Source organism: Colletotrichum siamense, assembly GCF_013390195.1.
Source record: "Colletotrichum siamense strain Cg363 chromosome Unknown KSG_Cg363_contig03, whole genome shotgun sequence".
NCBI lineage: Eukaryota > Fungi > Ascomycota > Sordariomycetes > Glomerellales > Glomerellaceae > Colletotrichum > Colletotrichum siamense.
The window spans coordinates 5,957,943-5,985,277 of NW_023501016.1; the positions used below are offsets into that span (position 1 = coordinate 5,957,943).

At 51.0% G+C, this 27,335-nt stretch overlaps 6 protein-coding genes across 6 annotated transcripts; 3 read left to right on the forward strand and 3 right to left on the reverse strand.

Moving 5' to 3' along the window:
- Window positions 1-127: 127 nt before the first annotated feature.
- On the reverse strand, window positions 128-1,216 carry CGCS363_v005586 (uncharacterized protein; the record flags this gene model as incomplete). The annotated part of the gene is made up of 1 exon (XM_036637435.1): window positions 128-1,216. The coding sequence occupies one exon, from the start codon at window positions 1,214-1,216 to the stop codon at window positions 128-130; it is 1,089 nt and encodes a 362-aa protein (XP_036498449.1).
- Window positions 1,217-4,543: 3,327 nt separating this feature from the next.
- On the reverse strand, window positions 4,544-6,538 carry air-2 (Aurora/IPL1-related protein kinase 2; the record flags this gene model as incomplete). The annotated part of the gene is made up of 3 exons (XM_036637436.1): window positions 4,544-4,547; window positions 4,616-5,832; window positions 5,897-6,538. 3 exons carry the CDS (start codon window positions 6,536-6,538, stop codon window positions 4,544-4,546), a joined length of 1,863 nt encoding a protein of 620 aa, XP_036498450.1.
- Window positions 6,539-11,636: 5,098 nt separating this feature from the next.
- IPP1 (Inorganic pyrophosphatase) lies at window positions 11,637-12,969 on the forward strand (the record flags this gene model as incomplete). Its single annotated transcript, XM_036637437.1, has 7 exons — window positions 11,637-11,759; window positions 11,820-11,979; window positions 12,034-12,217; window positions 12,270-12,330; window positions 12,384-12,450; window positions 12,500-12,561; window positions 12,613-12,969. The coding sequence occupies 7 exons, from the start codon at window positions 11,637-11,639 to the stop codon at window positions 12,967-12,969; spliced, it is 1,014 nt and encodes a 337-aa protein (XP_036498451.1).
- Window positions 12,970-13,646: 677 nt separating this feature from the next.
- CGCS363_v005589 (uncharacterized protein) lies at window positions 13,647-14,612 on the forward strand (the record flags this gene model as incomplete). The annotated part of the gene is made up of 1 exon (XM_036637438.1): window positions 13,647-14,612. One exon carries the CDS (start codon window positions 13,647-13,649, stop codon window positions 14,610-14,612), a length of 966 nt encoding a protein of 321 aa, XP_036498452.1.
- Window positions 14,613-22,748: 8,136 nt separating this feature from the next.
- On the forward strand, window positions 22,749-24,383 carry mtaD-1 (5-methylthioadenosine/S-adenosylhomocysteine deaminase; the record flags this gene model as incomplete). Its single annotated transcript, XM_036637439.1, has 3 exons — window positions 22,749-23,455; window positions 23,512-23,564; window positions 23,623-24,383. The coding sequence occupies 3 exons, from the start codon at window positions 22,749-22,751 to the stop codon at window positions 24,381-24,383; spliced, it is 1,521 nt and encodes a 506-aa protein (XP_036497712.1).
- A 338-nt stretch (window positions 24,384-24,721) lies between these two features.
- Window positions 24,722-26,331, reverse strand: CGCS363_v005591 (uncharacterized protein; the record flags this gene model as incomplete). Its single annotated transcript, XM_036637440.1, has 3 exons — window positions 24,722-25,463; window positions 25,520-25,597; window positions 25,655-26,331. 3 exons carry the CDS (start codon window positions 26,329-26,331, stop codon window positions 24,722-24,724), a joined length of 1,497 nt encoding a protein of 498 aa, XP_036497711.1.
- Window positions 26,332-27,335: the final 1,004 nt, after the last annotated feature.

Consider the following 27,335-nt stretch of genomic DNA (forward strand, 5'->3'; position numbering starts at 1 on the left):
AATTTGGAGGCAATCTGCCCTCCTTGGTACGGGTCTGAGCATGGCCCTGACAGTTATACGCCGCCACGGCAAATCGATGGTCATTAGATAAACACCCGAATCACCTCCTGCGTGAACACGGTCATCTTCAAGACTTCTCCAAAACACCTACGATCCAGTCCAACGCCTCCTTACTCGCTTTCAACCCATACCTAAATGTCAACGGGAAACAGTGCATCTGCCCATGCCATGATAGCCACTCGCCTGTCACACCATGCTCTTTGCACTTATTTCTGAATGCTACAGCTTCAGGCTCTAACACATCGTAAGACCCAGTCAAACCGTGAACCTTGACCCCGTGGCGAACGAGGTACGTGAGATCAGCCTGAATAGGGGACACGCGAGGATCCTCAAAGCTCCAATCCAATCGACCAGACGATGGCTTCTCGTGCGAACTGCTACCATCGCTCACTGGTCCAGGACACCACGTCTTCGCCGTGTCATGGATACACCCGTGGGTATGTATGGGATCAACCTTATCCGCCTTCTTGATCTCTTCCATCTGGTGTCGTAGATCTGTAGTTGGACTCATCGCGAGGATGGCAACCGGTGGCTTCGCAGTCTCTCCCTCTTGGAACCTTAGCGTCCACGTTACCACACAGAGGGCGATGTTGCCGCCTGAACTGTCGCCGGCCACGATGACCCTCTCCCCAAGCCTCGTCGACTCCATCAACAGCTTCTTGTGGACCCTCTCAATCTGAGGGAAGGCTACTGAGACCGGATGCTTCGGCGCCAAGGGATATGAGATTATCGTGACCCTCGTGTCAGGTAAGCGCCGCACTAGCTCGGCGCAGAAGGCCCAGTGGTGTTCGCTCGGGGGCATCTGCCACCCTCCACCCCCAAAGTAAAGAATTCGTCGCTTATAACCTGTCCCAGCACCTTCCTTTCTTTCTGTTGAGGTCTTCGGTGTTATATCGTAAGTCCAGACTCCTTCTACTTCATTCTCCGTGACGTCGCAGTATCTGCGCGCCCTCTTTGTGGCAGTCAATCGCGTCTTTTCATCTGAACCCTTCTTAGGTTTCATTAATCGGGGCTTGAGGGGCTTCAACACTGCCTGTACGACTCGCGTGAGAAAGTATCGCTCATTTCGCTCGGTCACGGTGAGACCGGCTGCGTGGGCGTGGTTGGAAGCTTCATTGTGATTGGGGAATTGGTCGTCTGATGTTGAAGTCTGCATGATGAGGACTACGAACTGTGTAGTTGATCGGCAGCTCCAACGGAACGGCGAATTTAGGAAGGAGATTTAGATGAAGCCGGAAATATTTAGATTCAACGGCGAGGAATGTTAGCTGTTTTATTAGATCACGCTTGGCTCGGATCCACGACGTCATTAGCTCTGGGCGCCTTGACGTCATTCGTGAGACCTTCAAATCAACACAAATCCTGGAGGCGCAATAAGGCCATTTCAAATATTTCCTAAGGCGAAAAAAAGTCAATTTGTTTTTGTACATATCTACTTATCTCATGGGGTCTCATTTACACAATACATCTTTCGCAACATGTCATGAGTGTCAAGAAAATGGGAGGCGAACACCACACTAGATACATTTCACGGCTTTCTCCACCTTATCCTGATTATAATGCTGGATAAAAGACCTGGATTAGTGTATTAATATAATCAATGAGCGTGTGAATGAGGCCGAACTGCCTCCATTACCACAGATTGCCTTCCCAAAACAAAACATTCCTCTTATTTGACACCATGTTGAATGGGCCAATGCTGTGCCATATGTTCTCTTCGTTGCTTTACATTCGCGCCGGAATGATTTGGCAGAGATACCTCAATGAATTCTGACCTCTTCACCAGTTGATCCAATGAACTTTCCGGGCAAATACCCGGCCCCCACACGTTCGTAGATCAAGTGCCCATCCTTGTGTCTCTTGTTCGTCGACGCCACAATCAAGAGGTAGTGATCTCTCATGCTGTTCGTGTTGTCTCCTAACGGAGCGATTGCCTTCTGCTTTCCTAAGACGACGCACTTTGTTGAAGGCTGGTGAGAACCACCAGGGCGGTCGAAAAAGATTTCACCCTGCCCATCGCGAAGGTTGAGAAGGTTGTAGTCTCTGGCCTCAGCAACCAAAGCCACATCTCCACCGCGATCATCTGTCTGTACCTGGCTTTCGAACCCACCAGTCGCTTTGGACCAAGGCGACCTCATCTTTTCCCAGTCTACGCCACCGAAAGACGGGCTAATGTAGTCGATTCCGCCATGGCATGCCATCCACGACCATGAGGGCACCTTCGCAATGGGATGGTCCTTGGGAAATGTGATGCGGTCTAAAGTAGGAACACCAGCTCCACGGCGCCATAATAAGCTTCGGCGAAGTAACCCCCTGTTTTGGCCATCTTTGTCTCCCTCGTCGAAGATTCCAAAGCCTCCTTGAACTCTGAGCGTCTTGAGAAGCCTGTCCTGTAGGCCGTCGATTGCCATCGTTCGATCGTGATCCTTCGAAAGACCGAGTCGAGAATATGTGCTATACAGATCCTGGTATCGAAGAATTCTTTCTCCTTGGTCAGCCTTCATTATTACTTTTGGGAAGTCCGGATCCCCGAGGAATGTGGCCAGTTCACTGATGTTAGACTATCAGTAAGTGAGGCTTCTCGAGAAACACCTTAGTAGTATGGGACTAGGGGATTTCGTACTTGGTCAACTTCGTCATTGTTTCGCAGCGAACACCTTCCCCACACTCAAAATATGTCTGATGATCAGTGAAATATACCGTTCGACGCGCTAGTGCATGTTCCTGCAGCACCCATCCTCTTTTGTTCAAAGACCCGTCCAGAACGTGAGATCCGAAGTTGTCAATGATCTCGGAGATGTAAAATGGCGCCGGTTTTCCATGCTGTCGCATGATAACAGTATGTCTCTGGTTCCTCTTCTGCAAAAATCCAGCGTAGTGGCCTGGAGATCTGCTCGACGCCAGGACGCAATACGCACCACTGTAGACTTGCTCCATGTTCTTAGCTTCTTGGTTGAAGTCGCCACCCTCGCCTTGTATGATGCAAAGTGAATCGATCCAAAGATATGGCCGCCCAAGAGCACGAGTCACTGTGACTGCGTGTTTGAAAGTAGCAGGTAGCAATTCGAAATCCATACCGTCGATGTGTGCCTTCAGATTAGCCGTGGTGGTGCAGAATTGATTCCCGTTGCCCCATTGATGAGAGAGTGCGATCCATTCTCCACGATCTTGGGGTCGAGATTGTCTAGTCTCCAGAAGATGCACCGTTTTGTCTCCTGGTTTTCCCACAGCAATGACTCGTGTGGGCAGGTAGTCCTGTCGCAATGCAACGTTCGAGTTTTCCCAATCGGATGTGTTTCCCGAGACAGTCCGGTGGCAGTTTCTATGGTGGACGTCACACGTATCCAGCCAATGTCGTATGATCTCAAAGTATGCCTGGCTACCAGCCTCAAAAAGATCTGGATACCCAACCTGAATATCGGCATCGATTCTTGTCATCAGGCCTAGTTCAAAACGTTAGATAACCCATTTCTTCTGTACCAAAGGGTAAAACCCACCCAGGCTTCTGGAGATCGACAGAACTGGCGGCCCTATGCCATTCATCTTGAGGAACGTTCCGGTCCTTTCAAATGTTACAGTTGACAGCTTAACCGTGGCTCGTTGGTAGGCTTTCCAAAGCAGTTGACAGAGATGGCAAGAGTCCTTTGCTGATGTCTCTAATTCGTCGGCTTCGTAGGTAACGCTGAATGCTGGCTGCCAGATATTCTCGGATATCTCTTGACAGTCTCCACAAAGGACTGAAAGAGATAGATCGTGAGGCTTCAGCAAATTCTTGGAACGAATAGAATTCAGAGTAAACTCAGCGAATTTGTTATCGACTTCAAGGTTCCAGTCGGTACCAAGCTTTAGCAGCGAACGTTAGAAGCGATTGAGATATTTCGCTTGACAGGCGGGTACCTACTTGCTATTGGAGAAGCATGTCGTAAGAAACACGTCTAAACTGGCACCTGACTTGGTGTTGTTCCAACTTACAGTCTACCATAGTTTATCAATGACGTGTCAATCTACTTCGTGGGCGTTACGAAACCCGCATGAATCAGGTTTGCTTACATGCTATAATAGATAGCAGTCAGCATGGGTTGTGGCTAACACTGTGGCCCTCGGGAATTATACTTACTCCCTGTTGAGAGTGTGAAGTGTTTTTAGTGAAGTGCAGCGTGAAAGGCCAGCTGAATTGACAACACCTACATACTGTGAACGGTTTGCAAAGTTCAGACTGGAGTTCACGGGCTACTTACGTCCTGGCAGCGATCATTAGCATAATATAACCGGATATAAATGAACATGAGGCAAAGAACGTACAACCTAAGAATCGAAGTTGCTGTTAGCCAATGGACAACCTTGAGCGTCAATACTGGAGGAGAGAGGCCTTGGACTGACTTGTTTCGCTCGCGGTGCAATCAAGCTTGCCGTACGCTGCATAGCTTGGGAAAATTGTCCATCGTTTCTCACTTTGGCTCCTGAGTCCGCCGATCGATATGTATCACCTTGCTTAATGATTCGGACAATATCGTCAAGAAAAGGGCCACGTGGAAGATTGGGGAGACCTGTGAACCAGTAGCTGTCATCCTCATCCTCACCTTCTATTTCAAGCATGGAGTCATAGAACTGATTTGAGCGTGCACGTTCCCGGCCACCTTTGGAGAATGCTCTGTTAGTGCCCGGATCGACTTCCTGCTTTTGTCCTGTCTCCTTGGCTCCCGGACCACTGACGACAATGTCAGGGGGTTCTAGTGCAATGTCTAGTGCAACGACGTGCTGGGCCTCGGTGGCGTTCGCTGGCGAATCAGCCGATCTGTTGACGATTGGCTCGCGAACGACGTCCTGCTGAGGTGCCATGGTGTCATCCGAAGTGATTGCTGATGTACCGAGTCGCTCGGGAAGCTTGACAACAAGCAGTCGAGTCTGGACAACTTCGAGGAGGTTACCCAGAGCAGTTTGGCCCACCTTGAAGATGGGATCTTTTGCCATGTGCTCCATCCATCGCACAGCAACATCGTGGACTGTAGCTATGAGTTGGTTGCTAGAATCACGCTTGACTTGGTAGAAGCGCGGGGCATCGGGGTTACTGAGATAGATTCTGGCGGTGAACTCTTCCAATTGTTCGAGGCCATAGACCAACCAGATCCAGAACTCCAGCGTGATACAACCCATGGCCCAAATGTCGTAAAGGCGGGATCTCTTCTTTCCGGACTGTCCCGGTACCAGGAGCTTCGCTCCCTGACTAGCCGCTTCCTCTGGTGGCTCATAGGCGCGAGTACCCCACCTAGTGGTGGTCTTGTTGCTTCGCAACTCGGTGACGAATCGGTGTTGCTTTGCAAGACCCCAGTCCCCAATCTTGAGCAAGCCAATCCCATCAACATCACCGCCGTCCTTGAACCAAAGGATGTTCTCTGGTTTCAAGTCACCATGTCGAAAGTTCAAGCCGGAGGTAGACACGGGATAATGTGCTTTGCTGATTGCTTCGGCTAGTCCCAGAATCTGGCGCAGTGTTGCCTTTGTCAAATCCCCTGTCAAAGTTGGACGATCAAACTTTCGCCAAAAGTCCCGGAGATTCCCACCGTTTGCCCATTCCATCATCAAAAAGTGTTCCTCTTGTCCGGGGGATCCTCGTCGGAAGGCCGTAAGAAACCGAACAATGTGGGGTTGGTTCAGTTGATTCATCTTCTGCAGGATGTCTGCTTCCCTCTCCCAGCTATGGACCATCTTTTGCCGGTCGGCTTCCTCGTCATTAATTCTTTTCACAGCGACGTACTTGGGGCAGTGAAAATCCTATGCGACTCAATTATTCAAGCTGCTCGTTGTGGCTCTCTTTAGCGACAGGCGAAATACGTACTTTGTCATTCGAATCGACGAGATGCGATGGATGGATTGCATATCCTGATACTTGTCCGAACGCTCCCATTCTACATTCCTGAATCTTGTCTGTGAAAGGTAAGACACAGTGAGGGCTCAGATCATGATTGAGCTTGCTGATGGAGAAGACAGGGGCCAGAAATTGCCACTGCGCGCGACAGAAAAGGTCTATCCTGGCAGGAGACCATATTTCATCTTCGTAGTCTTCGATAAAGGAAGATGTTCCGTCGGAATTGACGTGCTCCCCAGACCAGTATGTTGTATCTATGGGCAAATGCTGATCGGACATCTCTCGTTCCTGGCCTTGTCGCATTCCCTCTCTCAGCTCACTTCCAGGAAGTGCAAGCATTACAGCAATTGCGAAGATTGTTCTGGCATGCTTGAGAATGTAATCTGCGAGCTGCTCATCTGAAATTAGCTTAGGGCCCTCGTTCCTCCATTGCCGTCCTCTCAGAAAGGTGTTGAGAATTGACTCCTTGGTGACAAGCTCTTCCATTGACCCTTGCGACAAGAAGCGATGTTGAGAGTCAAATGCACTGCTTATGAAAGTGCCGAGAATCCTGTCTGAAAGGGTTTCAGTCGGGCGGCCGCGGCTCACAGCCTTAGGGCTTGATGGTGCCATGACAGCCAAGCAAAGACATATCGCGGTCTTGAGGTATGGTAGAACGCGATTGAACACCACGGCTGCGAAGAGAGCATAAGCGATTGAGGACAAGATCATGAGCTTCTTAGGACTCGGGAAGAATGTCGAGAGCGATGCTGTTGTGAGGGTTAGGGACACTTAGCACAGCGTGAGGCCCTGAAATTCCCAGAACCGTTCCGGGGACGATTCTCGCACTTTTGTCATCATACTACTCCGCCGCAATGCCATGACAGCCTCTTGAATACGAACGATTTAGTGGCCAGCCTTGATTCAAAGATACCACCTTTTCATGTATGTCTCAGGTGATCAGAGCACGAAGAATGTCACACTGCAGGCACTCGGAAGCAGGCTACGGCTTGAATTGACGCCTTTCCTATCAAATTCGTTATCATGCCGCAGATCGTCCATGTGGCGTTGGTCTCGATGACCCGTTTCTCTCAGCTGAAGGGGTCTATTGGTAAATTGCATGCCGGCCTAGACCGGACTTAGCCGACCGGCAGCCTCCTCTGAAAACCAAGCCAAGCCTCCTCCTCCTCAGCTGACATGCATGAGCCAACTGCAACCCATCAACGATCCGACCATACGAACATAAATATTGCGCCATGAACTCCTAGTATGTGTTGCATCATATCATACATAGGCAGGATGAACTGCTTGTGTTCCATGCCTAGATGCTACCTGCATTTGGCGATTTCAACCTGAGGGCAACAAGATCTCAGCGTGTGTTCAAGATGAAGAGCAGAGAAATGAGAATGAAAGAAGGTCTTGAACTTACATCTGTGAGATGTCTTTTAGCCTTGATGCTATAAGTATTGTGTATTAACTATAATTTGTCAGTAGGCATAGCTTCTGGTTGGAAGTTGAGATCACTAACGTCAACATCGAAAGGATCGGTTTTGAAGGCTTCTTTTAACATGTTTGCGAGTTTCTGAGGATCTACATCACTAACAGAGATATTTTGAGGAGGCAAAGACTTTGAAGCACGCGAGAAAGGATTCCTCAGTGTCATGATGTGATGAAATCTGGTGGACAGTAGAAGAGCTCAAGAAGAAAGTGGCACAGACAAGCCCAAATGATGGATGAGGGCGAAAAAGACGGTAACATAACTCGAATTTCAATTGAAAGCTAAGAGCATCCGAAGCCTTTATTGTATGTTGCGATAGATAACCCCAAAACCATTCTATTTTGAAATCTGCCCACCCGCTCGGCTAGGATCATTGATCAGGCTGCTCGGAAATTGAGACATGAGGCTGACAAGTGCACATCCTACTGATACACCCCCTCGACAGAAATTGAATCTTGAAACGTGTGATTGGCCGGGCCTGCCATGGGCGGATTGGAATTTCAGCCAGAAGATCCTCCAGCATTTCTGAGGGTGTGAGGGGATTAGTTGGAAATGGTGTGCAGGGCAGGCTGTGCATTCCTATTAGATATAGTGCCGCGGGTACGCGGAATGCCACACTTTCTGGAGGCCTCGAAAGTCCCAGATGAGGCAGTCACCTGTCTCGCGTTGCCTCTCGATAGTCAGGTCAGCCCTTGGCGCCTTAGCATGCGTCGGCAATTCTGTACAGTACTTTCCCCCCAAGCTGGTTTAACAGATATACTCCCCCTTGCCCAAGCCTTTTTCTACTTTGACCGCCAACCAGATGTCTGCATGCGACCATTCCAATGCCGACGAAAGCCACATCGTAGCGCAAGCACTCAGTCATGTCTAACAGCCAGAGAGCCCAAAACGTTGCACCCGAGCCAACGGGGATCACTAGACATGATGCAGCTCCCCCGAGATCGCCTAAAATACCAAGATGGAGCCATTTACAACTAATCCGGATAGTCAGCGGCATTCCTACGGCGACAGAGAACAAAGCTCAAAGCCCAGGTGACCAAGGCGGAGTCACACCTTCAAGCTCATCAAACCCAAGGTATGCCTATTCCGGGCAAGTTCTCCTTGATAATCAGGATGGGTTCTTCGCATCATTCCGACGTTCTAGAGTGAAATCAAACCCTGGCGGGAACTGGACGGCAGTAAGTCGCCAAACGCTCTATGTAAGAAAAGTTCAACACTAAACTATTTTCATCAGTGTGACTCTCAAGGTTCCTCCCCAACCTCTCAACTCAAACACCGTCTTATCGAAATTCGGGATGTGGTAGGATCATCAGCGGCTAAAACACGTCACAAGATCCGAACCAGAAAAGATTCGATTGTTTCGACATTGCCGAGGGATGGTGCTATCTCTGAAGATCATGAAGGAAGATGCAACACGAACCTTTCGGCCTACGACTTTGATTGTCCACCACTACATCATAAGCTCTACCGAGAAATCAGGAACAATCGTTTCGACAACAACAAGACCGGTTTCCTCCCCCAAAGTCAGCTTGTGACACTCTTATCTACAGATGTCGTGGCCAACGAGCTGAAGAGAAGCGACTCTTTCCTCGGGAGAAATCACAAGAAACTGGGGCGTCTTAGATTTCCTTTCCACAACCATCCTGGAGACGGAGCAGATGTTATACTCCAACAGGCGTGCAGAATCCACGGCATCTTCCCAGTACCTTCATCTCCGGGGCGCGAGGAAACCGCGAACTATGATTCTAATTCATCTCGCCAAGAAGCCCCAAAGTCATATCTAAAGATCCTAGCCATCCTGATTCTGATCGAGAGGCCGGCTAGGATCAAGTTGTTTGTCGACGCGGGTGTATCAGACGATGATCTTCCCCTTGTCAAACAGCCTCCTGAAGGTCGCTTTGCACTCCGTCGAAAACACATGCTCGATGACCCATTAGAATGCTTCGAAACGTGGTCTGATACTTCGATTGCTAGATTCGAAGAGTGGCAATGGGCGTTTCTTGCGCCCGTCTTCGAGTCTCCACAAAAGAGGATTGTCCCTCATCGACAATTTGGCCCAGACACGGTGTTACCTTTCAGATTTGCAACGAAACAAAAGGCCAGGACGGGAGGTTTTGGGACCGTTCGAAAAGTGGCTATTCATTGTCACCATCGCGAATTCAACAACGAAGATGTAGGTCTCTCCATTCAAACGCATTCAGTGATTTCGGTCGTTTCAATTGAATTGATCCTTGTACGTTGCAACGTGCTTTCATACTGACTCGCTGACAGCCTGAAAACTGGTACTTTGCCGTCAAGACGTTAAAGAATGGTCAATCTGAGGCCGACTTCAAAAGAGAAGTAGCAACATTGCGAAGGCTGAGTGGGAATATCCATGACCATCTCATCTCCCTTCTGGGAACTTATGAAAAGGATGGTGCATTTCATCTCATTTTCCCTTGGGCAGAAGCTGATCTCTTTGACTTTTGGAAGCGGGATCAGAATGACCCCGCTCCTCCTTGTGACCAAAGGTCTTCAGACGAGAACCTTACTTGGGTTGCTCGACAATGTCTAGGACTCGCAGAAGGACTGGCATTCATTCACCGTTACGAAACCTCTTCAGGAAGGACATTGCGACACCCAACTTCGTTCCCTGTCCAACAGGCTGACAACAACATCACCTCCACCTCAAACACACCTCAAAAGCTCCTAAGTCTTTTTGGACGTCATGGCGACATAAAGCCCGAGAACATTCTTTGGTTTCCTGACGCCAAACCCTCCAGTCGCGAAGGAACGCCTGGAAATGGTATCCTGAAAATTTCCGACTTTGGGTTCGCGGAATTCAGCAGTAAAGAAATGGTTGATAAAGGCAGACGTGGTTTTGTGGCCGAATCACTCACGTATTCACCGCCTGAAAGCGTACTTGACACCGAATTGGTCAGTCCATCATATGACATCTGGTCTCTTGGATGCGTCTATTTAGAGTTCATCACGTGGTTCCTCGGCGGATGGAAGCGTGTTGTCGAGTTTGGTAATTTGCGCCTAGAAAAAAGCCAGATTCCGTCACCCTTTGACGGAGAAAATATCAGAGTCAGGACCGATGTTTTCTATGGCGTAACAATCGATAAGGAGGGGAAACGGGACGCCCACACCAAAGAGTCGGTGATCAAGGTACGAGATCTCGCCAGAACGCAAAATACATCCTAACGTAGTTTCAGTTCATCGGCAGATTGAAACAAGATTCGATCGATTGCCACTTTATTCCAGACTTTCTGGAGCTGATTGAAAAGAGCATGCTCGTAGTCGAGCGATCAACGAAGAATGCGACTGCCTCGCGCAAAAGTTCAAAGAACATTGGGCTTCTCATTGAGGAGATGTGGGGGACAGAATCGACGTCCGAGAAGGATTTAAAGACTATTCCGGAATAGCCATGTTCGCATCGGCATTATGTAATGCATTGGGATGTAATTATGAGGCCTGAAGAATATGTTCCAGCCAAGTCTTCGCACTCGACATACCTAAGTTTTGGGAATTTTGCTATTGCTAAAAGCGGAGTATCTTGGGAACTACATTCAGCTATCATTAGGTCGAAAAGATCTGGCGGGACTCTGTTAAGCGATTTGGGGCTGTGGACACCACGGATATTGCTCCAACATTGTAGATATTTGCTCAGGGCCAACAAGGTTGCGATGTCGCCGCATTGGTACATGGATGTCCCTGTCCCAAAAGGGCATTCGATCACGACGGCAAGCATTCCCAAAAATTTGGACTGAGAATAAGGTTGATCGAGCAATTGCATGCTGTCTCCAACGATGACGCATCTGCCCCTATCCATCCCCGTCACTCCTTTTTCATTCGCACGTTCCGTGACAAGCGATCGCCATTGGTCCCGCGTCTCACGCCCTGTCATCCCCGACAAGAGCCCCGCACCAACTCATCAACGGCCAAAGAGCAAGAAATGGACTTTATGCGTTGTTCTCCCAAGAAAATCCCATCGTCCAATCTTTTCGCCGCTTTCTTTCACGCTTGCTCCCGCCCCACGTCTCCTGGTCCCGCCACAACCTGCCAATTCCAAAAATGTCGTCGGCTAAGCCTGCCCCCGTGCGACTTGGCAGTGCTGGCTGGGCGGGGTGTTCGCCACAGGCGAGTTACAAAAATAACGGGCGTCGCGTTGCGAGTGTTCTCCTGAATAGCCACACCGCGTTTTGTTCTCTGTTTCTTTAATCTTCGTTAAAATTCTTCGGAGCGATCATAATGGCTGTCAAGTCGAGCATATTCATCACGGCAGTTCTGGCTGCCGTTAGCGACGCGGTCAGCCTGGGGAGCTTTGACTACAAGTCACTCAGTCTGAGAGAAGTCGGAGCACGCAACACTGAGGTATGGAATTCTCGAAAAATCAAGAAACCCACTCAAAATGCTAAATCCGATGCTGTACAGGATTGGAGGATATGGCTCACAAAAGACGGCGACCCAATTTCATTTTGGCACGACATTCCAACATGGCCGGATGAGAATGACAGGCAAATCATCAACGTCGTCATTGAGGTTCCTCGGTGGCAAGACGCCAAGATTGAGATGGCGAGGGATGAGCCAATGAGTAAGTCCTAACAAATATTGCATTGACCTCACGCTAATTGTTGTCACCTTCAAGACCCTATTCTTCACGACTCTCGGAATGGAAGCCCCAGATACGTTGAGAACGTGTGGCCTCACAAGTCGTACCCCTTTTTGTACGGTTCTATCCCTCAGACATGGGAAAGCCCCAACTTCAAGCATGAGTTCACCGGCTTGAATGGCGACAACGATCCTGTTGACCTGTTCGAGATTGGCCAAGAGTAAGAGGACACAAAATAAAACGTAGAAGTTGAGCTTGCTGACAGACTGCAGTCCTGGGTACACTGGCCAAGTGAAGCAAGTCAAGATTCTTGGCGGTCTTGCCTTGGCTGATGTAAGTCGCCACGCCCTCGAGCGCTGTCTCATCATATTGCTGACAATTCTCAGGGTAATGAGACTGATTGGAAGATCATGGGCATCGACATCAATGATCCCCTTGCTCCACTTCTCAACTGTAGGTATTGTAGAGTTGGGCTGAAACGTGCAAAGCTGACATTTCAAAGCCTGGGAGGACGTTGAAAAGTACCGCCCGGGGACTATCAAGACCTTCAGAGACTGGTGGACCGTACGTTGAAGCGTCTACATATACTGTTCAGAACACTAACATTAGTCGCAGTACTACAAGGTTGCCCGAGGCGACCCAGTCATCGATATCGTCGGCGACTGGTACCAGAACGTCACCTACATGCAAGATGTTCTCATCGACAGCCATCGCACCTGGGAAGAGTTGATCAATGGCCAAGTCGACTCGAATGAAATCAACTACAACCAGACTGCGGACTCCGATGTCGCCAAAAGCTACGTCAAAAAGAGCAAGACGACAAAGAAGTTCGACATTCCCAAGAAGAGCAAGATCAAGCCTGCAGCCGACAAGCCCGAGAAGTACAAGGGCTGGTGGTACATTGATAGCAACTACACCTTGCTCGAGGTACCTGAAGTGCAGCAATTTTCATTCAACCGGCAGTCGGCTTGACAATGGGAATTTTAAAAGGGTTCTTTGGCTCTGGATCAAACCTGGGCTTTAGGCTAGTCACAGCATTTCTAGGGGCTCAGCGTCTTTTGGGTTGGTAAAGGATAATGAATGGATTTAGACTTAGGCATGATAATGAAAATGAATACACGATATAGTTGGGCTTTACTTGGCATCGGAGGGCGATGAGTGAGGACACCACCTAGAAGTAAATATCGAAAAACCTTCTTTTTAGGAAAGAAGAGGCGGACGGCTCTTTCCTGGGTCCCTGCTTCCGCGTCCCTTCCACTTGACCTTCGGCGCCGGCAAACGGTTGGTGGCCCCACAAATCGGCAGCCCTACCCGCAAGCTTAATTCTGACTTTTTTCTCCCCGATGTAACTGAAACATTCCGAGTCTGTCCATCTCAACGTCGTCCGTCGCTGTCACTCGCTTCCCCACACGATTCCTATCGGCTTCGGTTGACGGCGTCGTTGCTTCTTGGCTCTTTCTTGGCAGGCATTATTTATCGCGGTTGGACCATCCATCGCCTCTCACTTCCGACGAACGGCAGCGCTAACAGCGGAGCAGCAGATCAGCCGTGGTCTGACTCGCCATCCTCATCTCCCCTCACTCCGGGCCGCTCACCTCATCCCGTCACGGCTGCGGTCATCCTCCGGCCTCCGGTAGCCAGCTCCGAAGATGGCGCTGGTGGAGGACCCGGGCGATATGGAGATGCGCATCGACGACGCTACCGTCCAGCTCAGCACCCACCGTCTGACGACGCCCTTCCCTGAATCAGTCATATCTATCACCCGCACCTCATCACCGAACACATCCAAGGAGCATCCTTCATCACCAGAGTTCACCCCGCGAGAGCTCATCGAGCAGGCAAAGGCCCGGAGAGAGCGCCAGAACGCCCGCGATTCCAGATGGGTTGAGCGCGAAAAGGCGAATCGTAGCAAGAGCCCCATCGCGCCCAAGAGAGCATCGACGGGCGGCATCGAGAAGAAGAGATCCAGCGGCAAATGGAAAGCTAGAGCCACCGATGCCAGGCTCTCATCGGAGCTCGATCGCCTCCTCGTCGGCGACAGCGGCTCATCTTCGCCAACCAGAGCCGCGGACCGTCATCCACACCCGCTCCGTGCCGTGCTCCACAGCTTGCCCGGCTTCACCTTCGACACTGAGCTCGACTCCATCAAGTTCCATAAGAGACAGCGCGTAGCGCTCGGGATTGAGGACCTCATGGCAGAGGGTGGCAAAGACGCCGCCAAGGTGTGGCTCGAGGAGTTTCTTCTCCTGACGTTCGAGACGAAGGCGAAGGTGCTGGAGCGCTATCCCATGTGCAAGGAGCTGGACGATGTCCCGCTGGGCTTCACAACAATGGCGAAAGACGTGGAGACAACTATCAACAGACTAGCGTACGACTCGGCACTCAAGGTCCGCCGGGCTATGGAGCGGCGGCTCTGTCAGCCGTACGACATGCGCAAGCTGGTCGAGTGGACCATCAAAGCACGCTGGCGCTTCATCGAAACGAAGCCCAAGATAGTGCCTGGCTTTGGGGCGTTTGGTCAGATGTGCAGCGAAGAAGGAACGCCTCTGGAGAAGCGTCTGTGGGCAGTGATTGATGCTAGAGGAATTGGCATGCCTAGATCGCATGCCGGTTGAGGATGACAGCGGTTGCAACGCGATGATGAACATGCATTACGATTATGGCGTATGGGAGACATAGGTCATGCGAGGTGGCCCGGGGACTTTGGAGTTTAGAGGTTGCAAGTAGACATGAATGTGTATTCCTCAGCGATTCCTTCTACTTCTGAGCAGACTCGTGACTCGGTATTCTCGCCTTCTCGACTTCCCCCAGACCCCCCGAAACCTTCTTGGCAACGCATCGGCCAGGGTGCCACACCGCGAAGAGTATCACAGCCAACACCACTGGCGCAAACTCAAGCACGCCGAAAAAGACCTCGTTCGAGTACAGGTGCCCTCCCAAGCCCTCCGCAGTCTCCGCGAGACGAAAGCAGGTACGCAGGTACACAAGCAGCGTCGCCGCCGAAAATGCCGCCACAAAGACCGTGAGCCGGTGATCCCTGATCACATGCCTGGCCCTGAAGAGGAAAATGCCGGTAGTGACCACAAAGCACCCGATCGAAAACACCTGATACGCCAACCCACCCAACAAAATATTATTCGCCGTCGTCGGGTCCTCGCGGCGCGACTGCTTCACCCCAATCAGCGCAGCGCCCGAGATCTGCGTAATCGTCGCAATCACGTCCGACGTGATGAAGAACCACAACACGACCTTGGGCGGGAGCGGCGAGAAGGCGCGGCCGAGGCGGTGGATGAGCGCCGAGAAGATGGTGTAGATGCCCGCGGCGAGGAAGACCGGCGCGGTGACGATGAAGAAGTAGTTGAGGATGAAGTAAACGAGGTTGTAGGGGTTCTTCTTGGCGGAGAGCGAGCGCGCGACGTAGCCGACGATTTCGAAGAGGAGGCCGACGGGGAAGGTGGCGAAGTACCAGCTGCGATGGCGGACGAGTTGCGCGGTGTGGATGAGGAGGAGGATGAAGAAGAGGGCGGCTGCGAGGCCGGCGAGGGCGATGGATGGGGTGTAGCCGTAAATGATCACGGGCGTGTCCCATTCGCCTGTTGGCGGGGGGAAGTTTGGGTCGGTGTACCCGAAGGATCCTGAAAAGCTATTAGATGGGATGTAGTTGAAGCATTGAAAATTACTTACCTCTTTGTGAACTCATTGCCACTGGATTATCAGGAGCTGCCTAATAGCGCTGGTGCGTTGGTGGTGTGAGCAAGGATGGAGCTTAAAGGTGGTGAAGATGCGGGCAAAGGCTTTGGTATATATCGTGGTCCCGGCCAGAAACCAGGGTCTGCAACACAATCAGACATATCAATGATGAACGATCTTCCCAGAGCGGACACATAGACGCAGATCGAGAAACAGGGTTCGGGGCGGACTTGACAGTTTGGGGGCCACCTCGTCCGCGTGGGTGTTCGTCCCTTGACGCGCGTGGGAGTGGATACCGACGGCCTGGCACTTCGCATGCACCATCGAACCTAGCCCCCAGCCGTTCAGACGCCCAATGAAGCTGCAACTTAATACGGACCACACCTCCATTCTGGATGTCAACAATAATATCCCGAGTGCTATGGGGCGCCGCTCATACTTCCCATCGAGATCCATGCACGAAGCTGTTGTTCAATGGCCCCTGATATGCGTACGGCTGAAGTCTATGATTCATCATTCCACGTGTCTCGACAGTTTCAAGCCACTTCTGCGCTTATTTTGACATGCCTGCATGAGGGCGACCATGCCATGTTGGGAAGTGACAGGTGCAGCAACCCTAGCTGTTCTAACCTGAAGCATTCGTTCTCGGCCGATACCTGTCAATGTCTTTGCGGCTTTATCATCCGTCACCTTCCTCCTATATCAAATTGGAAGTTGGGTCCTAATGAGGCACTGATGCAATGATGGTTTGAGCACCGCGAAAGTCTTGTAGACAATACTCAACGCTTTGTGGAAAGGATGACGACGACAGCATCTGTCTCCGTCTCGTTGCATCCCACTCAATGGCGCTCTCCCGAATTACTTACCGTTTTCGTGCTCCTGTCCGGCCGCTACCTCGCACCTCGGCATTGCCAAGAAGTCCGAGGTCCGGGGTTTTGTGGGGCGGTCGTCCGACACGGCCACGGCAACGTCGATGATAGTACACGGGCTCGATGGCCCGGATGTTTGCTGCAGAATTTGAATATTTTCCAAATGAACAAGTACCGCTCAATCTTTGGATGAATATCGTGGCTAGGTTTGTTGCGAAGAAGATCAGTCGAAATCTTCAGACCCACCTGCTGTTGCTGTGGGTTGTGAGACACCTCGTCCTCAATGGCATACAGCGTCTTTGATATCTTCGTCGGGTTTCATGTTTGCCCAACATAAGCTTCTACCGTCGGATTGGATTATGAGACAAATTGACTTGAATTATACGAGTAAAACGTGCTACGTCTCCCCTTGCAGTCAAAATTGCCCTTCATCTCATTCCATGGTCGAGAACTGTTTGAACATCGCACAGTTGAGATGAACTTTTTAATCTGGCAAGCATTGTTGGCACTAACATCGTCTGCAAAGTCTGCATATTAGACCCATTAAGAGTAAGTAAGCTCAAGTATATATTAATCTTTCGATTGCCACACTCCCTACCTGGGCGCGAAAACGCACGCAGAACTTAGAGAGGATATTGCTGCGTTCCCTGCAGCCCGCTCAGCCACATGTGGCGTCTAAAACTCCTTACCGATGAGAATTATCTTTCATCATTCGGAAGTCAGAACGGTAGTAAGCCCTAAGCCATCTTGGGATTCGGTGGCTTGATAGGCAAAAGCGAAATATCTCAAAGCTTATTTCAGCCAATGAGGTGACTCGCGGGAGTTTACGTGGGGTCGATTTCACAACATCGAGCGCGCTCTGGTGTCTGTGTCGGTAGACATCACAACGTTGTGGTTCAGTTTTGTTTTCATCTCATATGCTCCATGACGATTGATTATCGGCTCCAATTTCAAGGATGTCTCCAAAGCGCAAGGTGCTTATGCTCACCAACTCTGAGTATGGTCAAGCCAACATCTTCCTGGCGACATGCCACGCGTTGATGGGCACAGCCCCAGACGTCGAGATCCATCTGGCGTCCTTCGCACCGATCAGGACTGCAGTAGCTGCTGCCTCTGAAGCCGGCATAAAAGCCCATCCGAACGCCAGCTCGATCGAGTTTCATGAGATTCGCGGTACGCATTATTTCAAGGCCTTGCTCTCACCTGAGGTTGGTGGCAGACGATTACTTGAGATTGCGCCGAGCGTCCGGACAATGCCCACTGTCTTGCAAATCATCGCTCGGGCAGCCATGCCGTACACCGGGCCGGAAATGGTGGAGAACTGCAATGAAATCCGGCGGATCATTGAAGAGGTGGAGCCGGATCTGACTCTGGTGGATAACATGTTTACACCGGGGTTGACGATGGCTCGACATATGGGCATCAAGTGGATGATCCTGTCACCCAACACACTTAAGGACCTTGCATTGCCGTTGCAACCCAAGGCAGCTTTCTTCTGGAAGTATCCATGGTATGAGACAGCCTCGCCCCAATCTGCAAGAAACGCTGTCTGATTGATGATAGTGTTGGGACTGCTCTCCCGTTCCCAATTCCATGGCACCTCATCCCACTGAACGTACTATACGTCTTCATTCTCATATTCTTCATGATATTCAACAGTGATGCGCGCAGGGCACGGGATCATGTGACCGAGAAGATCGGAGCTAGGATCTTTGATCAGCAAGAGTTCGGTAATCCGCAGCCAAAGTTGAAGATGCTTATGGCGAGCAGCCCAGAGTTCGACTTCCCGGTTGAACTCAAGCCGGATAACATCATCCCCTGTGGCCCTATCATGCGACCAGTCCCAGCAGTCGAGGAAGTCGATCCGGAACTGCATACCTGGCTCGCTCGAGGACCGACTGTGTTCATCAATCTCGGGACTTTATCTTGGACCACGGAAGACCAGGCTGTTGAAATGGCACAAGCCTTACGTTCGCTCCTCGCTGGTTGGCGTGAGAAGGGTGAAGACGGAAGGCTTCAGGTCCTATGGAAGTTGAAGCAGACCACAGACGGGCATATCGAGTACGACATACACGAGAAGGGCTGTCGTCTTGAGAGAATCCTGGGGAGCGAGTTTGACAATGACACTGTCAGAGTTGTAAAATGGGTAGAGGCCGAGCCGTATGCAGTTTTGCGAACGGGAAACATCATTTGCTCGGTCAACCACGGCGGAGCGAACTCATTTTGGGAAGCACTTTGGTGAGAGACCGCAAAGATCCAAGTTTTCGCAGAGAGCAGTAAAGCTGACATGTAACGATGAAGCACTGGTGTTCCTCAGGTTGTACTACCTGTGTGGGCGGATACCTATGACTTTGCTCAAAGGGTTGAGTATCTAGGTATCGGAAAATGGGGCAGTCCGACTACAGCGCCGAGATACCGAGCCGAGGAGCTTGGTGATGCGCTGACACAGGTGATCACCGGTCGTAGTGCTAGAAAGTTCCAACTACGATCAAAAGAGCTTGCAAAGCAGAGAATTCAGTTGGGAGAGGGTCGAGACGTGGTTGCGAGGCATATTGTTGAAAACATCTAGGTCTTTTTAAAAGCAGACATAGGTGAGTAATTCATTGTGAGTTTGCTATCTCCAACACATTCGCTTCTCAGTGGCCACGTTTGGTTGATGTGAAAAACAATTTGGTTGGTAGAGTCGAAGTGTAAATCAAATAGCGTTTCAAATTATCTGAAAAGATTCACTGACATTGTGATTTGTCAACCGAAGACACCATACATCGGCCTGCCTTCCTCACGAAGGTGGTTGAGTGTGGTTTCAAGCAACTTGCGCAACATAGAGATTGGAAAGAAATCCCCGCCAAATTCCCATACCATCTCAGCTTCTCTCCCTACTAACCCTGTATTTGTCACTGCTCTGTTCGTTTGCCTTCCCTCTGCACTGGGCGCGTTGATCAGGACGTAAAACCTCGTATCTTGCTGGCTTCTGTTAAGATTGCCTGTTTCCAGTGGGCAATGGCCTGCCTTCATACAAAACCGTCAACAGACGTGAAACGCCTACTAGGACTGAGGTCTTGGCTTCAAACAGCACACCAAGATACGGGCTTGGTAGCACCAGAAGTAGTGACTCCAATTCGCTCCATCTAGAGGTGAATAGAACGAGACAACCGGAAACTCCGATTCCCAGGATTGCGGCGGCTGCTTTCGCGTTGGCCACATGGGAGCGATTTCCAATTAATGGCACAAGTAGGGCCATGAGACACAGAAGGTAGCTGATACTGAGAAATACAATCCCCAAGGTAATAACAAGCATGTTTGCTTGGGCCCATGGGCTGTAATACATGCCGGCAACCCATAGCCAAGATGCCGCTGCGCCAGAGAGGATCATAAGACGCTCCCCAGCTGAGTGCGGCGCGTCCTCAGAAGGAAACATCCTCAGAGTTGAACCGTTCTCCGTGATGTTTGTGATATAGGTGTTGCCGACGCGTTTGGTTGAGTGTTTTGCACCGTTGGGGACGTAAACGCGAAGGATATGGCTGCTATCGAACCCAGACACGTAAAACGTCTACTGTTGAGAGAGAGACCACGCGTTGTAAAGAAGTCAAGGTAATGAGTGCACGGCGAAAGCTCAGAGACTGAGAGGTGGCGGAGATTTTGTATGCATTCTTTTGTGCTCTCCAGGTGCCCAAAGGAGTTTGAAGCTTGGATTAGCCACCATATACCCTGATGTCGAATAAATGGATGCCTAAAGACTGCTTAAGTCAATTCTCCGCAATTTCTCGGTCTGTCCGCGTGGCGCCGTTGTGATGGAGCCGAGCGGAACGCCTCACGTGCAGCCTCACAACTTTATGGGTCTGTCAAATGATACCTTTTATCAAACGTTAGAGAAAACAGCAGTCTCTTTCGTACATTAAAACTTTCAGTGTTGGCCGCGAAGGCAGCATAGTTTTCTCGAATGAATTATATCTATTCCATGGTCGAAGCAAACTTCTCCAGATTGCACTGACTGGGCACACCAATGCCATCTCCCTTTCCGATTTTCTGTCTACTTTCTGTCACCTCTGCCATCATACTCTGTCATTCAACTCCTTTCCTCGCGCCTGCTTTTCCACTGCCTCTATGATCCTTCTACTGTGTGATATCACTGTTCCAGCCGCTAAGGTGGTCAGAAGTGCTCGATGTGGACAGCTTGGAAGCTCCTTAGAAGCATCATCAGCCCCTATGCAGCCTGCAACCCGGATTCTTCTTCGTCCACTCTTAAGGGCAGTACTCTCTCTTCGTCTCTACAACGTGCAACGAGGCCACGAAGCGTGAATTTGACGTGCAGATGCGCGGGCATCACTAAGACTATTGTTAAATGTTCCATTGACGAGTTGGTGTTTTCAAATGCAGTGAAAACTGAGCTGCAAAACCGGGTTTGCTTAGTCCCCCTTTCCCGAGTTGAACATTGATGCACTTACCGAATCTGACTAGAACGAGGGGAACAAAAAAGACGAGCATCAAGGCCTACATGCATCTTTTGATAGAATGTTATCAAAACCGAGGATCTAGGGCGATGTTTCTCTCCGTGTCACGCGATAGCTGTGAACGCGTGGATATCCGTAAGTCCGTAAGTCCGTTAAACCCCTAGGCCCCTGTTCGGGTCACGTCCTGCAAGATCTCATCCACAATGACTGCTCTTACGTTGTCCTCGCCGTTGATGTCACTCATCGTAAGCGCCGTCAACGTTGATGGTAACTCTGAGAGGCCAGAATGTCGGAAGGTGTCACTGGGGTGCTGCGTTGTCGCATTTGGCCTGGTTCAACATGCGTCTTTCACGTTGCGAAAGATTAACTTTACGATAAGATAATTGACTTCTAGTACGTCTTGGCACTATCACATAGTTTAACCTTCTTTTGATTGACATCTCAAAGGTAATATGCATTTTACTTGGCAGGCACGAAGCACGTGCATCAGGAGCCACAATCGCGGCCTTCGAGAGATGCAGATCGCTCTCGTCGAACTCGTTGGGATGGAGACTACGAATCCCATGGAGTCTTCTCTCTTCTAGAAGATGCACTGCGGGATCGGTATTACGGTAGTTCGGACAGGAATTCCGGGAATTCCCGCGCGCCACAGAACATCCCGGTCCGGGACTCTTGGGCGGGTCCGGCGAACTGCCGAAGTGGGTCTTTACCGACCTGATTCCACCCGCATCCACGCCAATACCACGCTTCTCCCGCCGGATGATGACGATGCATTTTGGCCAGCCACGAACCGAGGAACCACTTTCAGTCAGCGCTGACGAGTGTGGGGGCGTTCGCATGTTTCGAGCCACAATTGCAAGCTGCCAAGAAGGAAGAGTAAACATGATCCGAGCCTGCCGGAAAACATCACAAGACGAACCAGGAGCGTGGTGAAAGGAACCAAACCGCCTTACATCCGAGGAGAAGTAATACGGATCTCTGCTTCAGGAATAGGGTTTTTTGTTTGATTGGTCGGATTATGAAAAAACTGACTGTCGAATCCGACAAGCTTACTCTCTCGAGCAGTAAGACGGCGCGTCATCCTAAATCCGAATGGGTGCCTAGAGGTTAAGTTATGCTTTGGCCGCTAATGATAACCAGAAATGATTAGAGGAACCTGTACGCAACCCAGAATAAAGTGCCCGTTCGTCGCATTTCAAATCTCCATTTGTGGAGATACTAGCTAAAGCCTGCCTCCGAGCTACCCACCAAGAAGCATTAGAGCATCGGCGGTCACGATGTCAGGTACCCACCTAAACGTCTTTCTGGGCCCATGGTGGTGTCCTCCCGGGGATTCCATGACCGCATCTTCCGCCTTTCTACAACAATGCTATCCGATGGCATCTCTCTGGATCCCCACATGATGGCAAAAAACGCCGGGCACATGATGGAGCTAGGAAGTGGTTGGCATTTCTCAAGGAATCTCACCCAATGCTGAGCGTTCGCTAGTTCAGGCATGCCGGAAGGCGCCGGATTGGCACGCTCGGATATCCACATAGCTCTACTGCTGCCGAAAGTACCAATCCAGATTCTGAATCTTGATAATACTAGCATCAGCAAACAATTGTGTGGGGATGGCGCTACTCCGAGAAAGTATTTAAACAAGTCAACGGCCCCGTTGATGCTCAGTCACAATCCATCATCCGACTGCAGCGAGAGAAGGCGTTTTTGAAGGAAAACCCGGCAACAGGCTTCACTCAACATGCATACCCTCAACTTGGTAACGTCTCTAGCGGCCTCTGTCGGTCTGGCCAGCGCTTCGTCGGTCCTCCTACAGGGTGGCACTATCGTCGGCTTCGATGACCAGACCAACTCTCTCAACATCGTCCGCAACGGCTCTCTTCTCATCACCGACGACCGTATCACGGCTATCTACACCGCCGAGGAGGCTGCGAGCCAGCCCGTCAGTGGTAACGACACGCAGGTTGTGGACGTGACCAAAAAGATTATCACTCCCGGCTTCGTCGACACTCATCGCCACGGATGGCAGACTGCCTTCAAGACCATTGGTTCTAACACGTCCCTCGCTGAGTACTTCACCCGCTACGGAGAATATGCCGCTGCTGGCCTTCTCAGTGCCGACGATGTCTACATCGGCCAGCTGACAGGGCTTTATGAGGCTCTCAATGCTGGTGTCACTACGACTCTCGACCACGCTCACCATACGTGGTCCAACGCCACAGCAGAGGCCGGACTGAAGGGCAGCATCGACAGCGGTGCAAGAGTCTTCTGGTCTTATGCCTTCCATAACGTTACCAATTACACAGTCTCTGAGCAGCTTGCGAACTTCAGAGACATCGCAACTAGGGCCGAGTTTGATGGGTCTGCCACAAGCCTTGGCGTTGCCTGCGACTTCTTCGGTCCCGACCCGGTCCTTGACCAGGTCAATGCTGTCGTCGACCTTGCCAAGTAAGATTTCTCACCACGAGACTGAAGCCTCGAGGCATTTGCTAACGTGCACTCAGGGAGTTCAACGTCTCGGTCATTACAACTCACAGTCTTCAGGGGCCTTGGGGCAGTAAGTTATCTATCAAACCTCCTCTCAAACAAGTCCAAGTCACTGACATCTCCTCTAGTTACCAACAGCCCTGAAGACCTTCATGCAGTCGGCGCCCTCAACACCAGCATCCCCGTCGTCTTCTCTCACGCTTCATTCTTGACCTACCGCGGCGCCTCTCTCCTCCGCTCCACAAACCAGTACATCTCCATCACCCCAGAATCCGAGATGCACTACGGCCACACCCACCCCAACAGCCACCTGATTCAGGACCAAGCCGCCATCGGCGTCGACACCCACTTCACCTTCTCCACCGACATCCTCACCCAGGCTCGTCTCTGGCTGCAGAGCACCCGCCGCTTGCTCTACCAGCAGGTCCTGGCCCACTGGAAGGTCCCGACCTCCACACCCATGACCGCTAATCAGGCCTTCCTCATGGCCACCCGCAATGGCGGCCTCGCCCTGCGCCGTCCCGACCTGGGCGTCATCGCAAAGGGTGCTAAGGCGGATGTTGTTGTATGGGACGGTGAGAGCCCTGCGCTGCTTGGCTGGATCGACCCTGTCGCTGCAGTCATTCTTCACGCCAGCGTTGGTGACATCCAGCACGTCCTTGTTGACGGAAAGTTTGTGAAGAAGGACCGCGAGCTAGTGGCTGCCAACTACTCTAGTGTCCGTACAGAGTTTCTGAATAGCGCGCGCAAGATCCAGGATACTTGGAGGAACATCCCATTCGAGGCTCTGGACGGGGCGTTCAGCGCGTCTGGCGCTGCTTATGAAGCTCCACTTGAGGTTGATGTTCTCACTGGTGAGCAGTCGGGATACGGAACGACGTTTGTCTAGTTCGTTCGGCAAAAAGAACACCAGCGTGTTATGTGCACGTAGGACATAATGTTTAAATTATAATTAAAATTAATCCAAGATTTTGTAGTGACTCACTGAGGTGACTGCTGGAAGATCATGTATCATAATCATTTGGGGGCATAAGCCAAATTTGTATTTTGAGATTAATGTAATAGGTTTAAATGGTAGTTGTGCTGTTGAAGACACGAGTAGTCAAGGGGGGATGTGTTGAAACACTAATCCGTACCTTGCGAGCTGTACTCGGCATGGTAGAGGAAATCCGATACGCCCTCTCTACTGGTCCTCCTTCTACTCTTCACGAAAAGCCTCTGCCTTCTTTAGTTGCCGTTGACCATGCCAGGCTCCCTGCCGTTGATGTATTTCCAGAGTCTGCTTTCATTGGCCACCTTGTTCTTGTCGCCTTTGCGGAGGCCTCTGCCCTGGACCATGGCGGCATCAAGGAAGTGCTTGTTGCCCCAACCGTCCTTGCTCTCAACGACACCAGTCAAAGTGTCGTTAAGAGGGAGGATTCTGTCCAGGTAGTGCTGGTTAAGCAGGTGGCCCCACTTGCCCTTGTTCTTGAAGAGAAGTCCGCTGAAGTTGTTCTGTCTGGCGGTAACACCGAGAATGCTGCCAATGGCAGTTTCATGCGACTGACGCTTGTGGAGGTGGAACTTCTTGGAGTGGTTCTTGGCCTCCTTGGCCTGCTTGGAAATCAGAGACTTGAAGTGGGTGACACCCCATTCGGCGACAAAGTCACCGTCGTTGGCGTAGTGCTCAATATGTCCGACGACGTACTCGCCCTCGTCGATCTTGGGGTTGTTGAAGTGGTTGGCAGCGTTTCCAAAGGTGTAGATCTCGAGCTTCTTGAGGTCCTTGCGGGCGCAGTGGGAGAGGAGCCAGTCGAGGATGATACTGCCCTCAAGGCCGCCCTGAGAGTGAAGAATGAGAACGACCCGATCCTTGACGGGATTGGTGAGAGCCCCGGCGATGAGAGCGTAGCACTCTCTGGTGTCGGTTGTGCCGAAGTAGAAGCATCTCTCCACGAGGCACTGGATGGTGTCGAAAATGATTCCAGCTCTGTCACAAATGTGTTAGACCGTGGATTTCTGATCGCCGGACTTCAAGTTACTCACGTCTTGTTGTGGACACCAGTGATGGGACGATGGAAGGTTCTCGACAGTCTGTTCAGGTTGCCCTGCAGCCAGTGGGAGCTTGTATCTTGTCAGTACGATCATCGAATTGGTTTCGTTTGAAGATGGACTGCTTACCCAACAGAGACACCGTTAAGGAAGATCCACTCCTCCTTCTCGTACTTGGCCCAGTTGTCGGATTCGGTGGTCCCGTGAGACTTGAGAATACCCTTCGTGACACCAGAGTTGAGAGGAATGCAGGCGAGGTAGTTGATGGTAACGAAGGCGATGGCGTAGGGCAGGACCGCGGTGAAGGGGAAGGTTGCGATGAAAGGGAGAGACAAAAGAAAGGCGAGTTGAGTGGCGATCAGGACGGTGTGAGCAGCCAGACAGATGAGGTTTCCGACGGAGGGGTAGAGCTCGTCCATCTCACCAGAGGGGTAAAAAGGGTCGATGAAATGTTGGAACCTCTTCTGGAAGTAGGTGACGGCGCGGTTGATGGCGCCAAATCGAATCATGTGAGGGACCCAGGCCTGATCCAGAGCCGGGTAATTGGTTTTGAGGCGAGGGGGGTAGGCCAACGGGAACACGACGACAGGGAGCTTGTAAGCCTTCAGGATGAAGAGCTTCAAGTCATCCCACAGAAGCTGCCATGGTGGGGCTGTGTGGTATGCCGGCAGCTCGACTTCGACCTTCTCAACTTGCGTTTCACCATCCTTGTTGACGGAGGTGACCTCGATGGTCTCTTTGATGTTGTTGGTCTCCACGGTCTCGTAGACCTCGACGCTGTACGCCTGTGCTGCGGGTGAGGCCATGGTGATGTTGTCGTGGTCTCGGATCACTGAGAGAACAACTGAAAACTGAATCAGATGAGATTGGGAGCCTGACCGAACACAACTAAACTCCGTGGCAGAATCTCAGCTTATATCATGGACGAGCCGTTGGCATATGCTCCTTCTTCACATGCAGTTTCTTGTTTGTGATTATTGTCGTGAGACCTTTCGATACCGATCCCCGCAAGCAGGATTCCTTCCAACGCCCAACAAGAATTGAGTTCGAGTTGGTGTCTCTCAATCACATGCAAAATGTTACCGTGTATGCGCAGAAAGTTTGTGAAACGTGAGACCAGATACTCGGTGATCGGCCAGTGTCATTTCTGAAGTCTTACCCTGATAGCCCAGTGGCGCCTGGCACAGCTTTCGAACACAGCGTAGTAAATATGCAGAGTCATTGCTATGTTTCTGCCTGTTGTTGTATTTTGATGCTGACAACTTGGCATGGAATTTCTTCTGGAATGTCCTGCCGCTTTGGGGTACTGCTAGTGTGAGAAGCTGATAAGGCAGGCGTGACAGGGGGAGTCGATCATCTGCATTGGGCATCCTTATCGCACAAGATGCGACTTTGTGTCTCGGATTTGGTGTCTCGGGGACTCCCGCCTAGCAATCGTACACATCTCAACCTGCAGCTTACGTGTTGATACCAATTTGATGTTGATGCTGGATACGAGTCCGAACTCGCGGTGGAAGGTAATACGACGAGCTCTGTATCCCTTCCATCGACAGATTTCTCAAGAGTGCCCTTGCTGAGGCCAAATAGTAGATGATTGTCCGAACCTCTGATGGCATTCCATTTCCTTGGGTCTTTCTGTTCTTATTCCCGGCTGCCTCGTAATGTGACACCAACATTCTGCAGTCGATCCCACGTGATCAGTTGTGCGCCATTCCTCGAGCATCACAACTAGTACACGTAAGATTCTCACCAGTGCCACCTACCAGTATCACCAACAAACCCCGCAATTTTGGCCACAACTGGGCAGCAG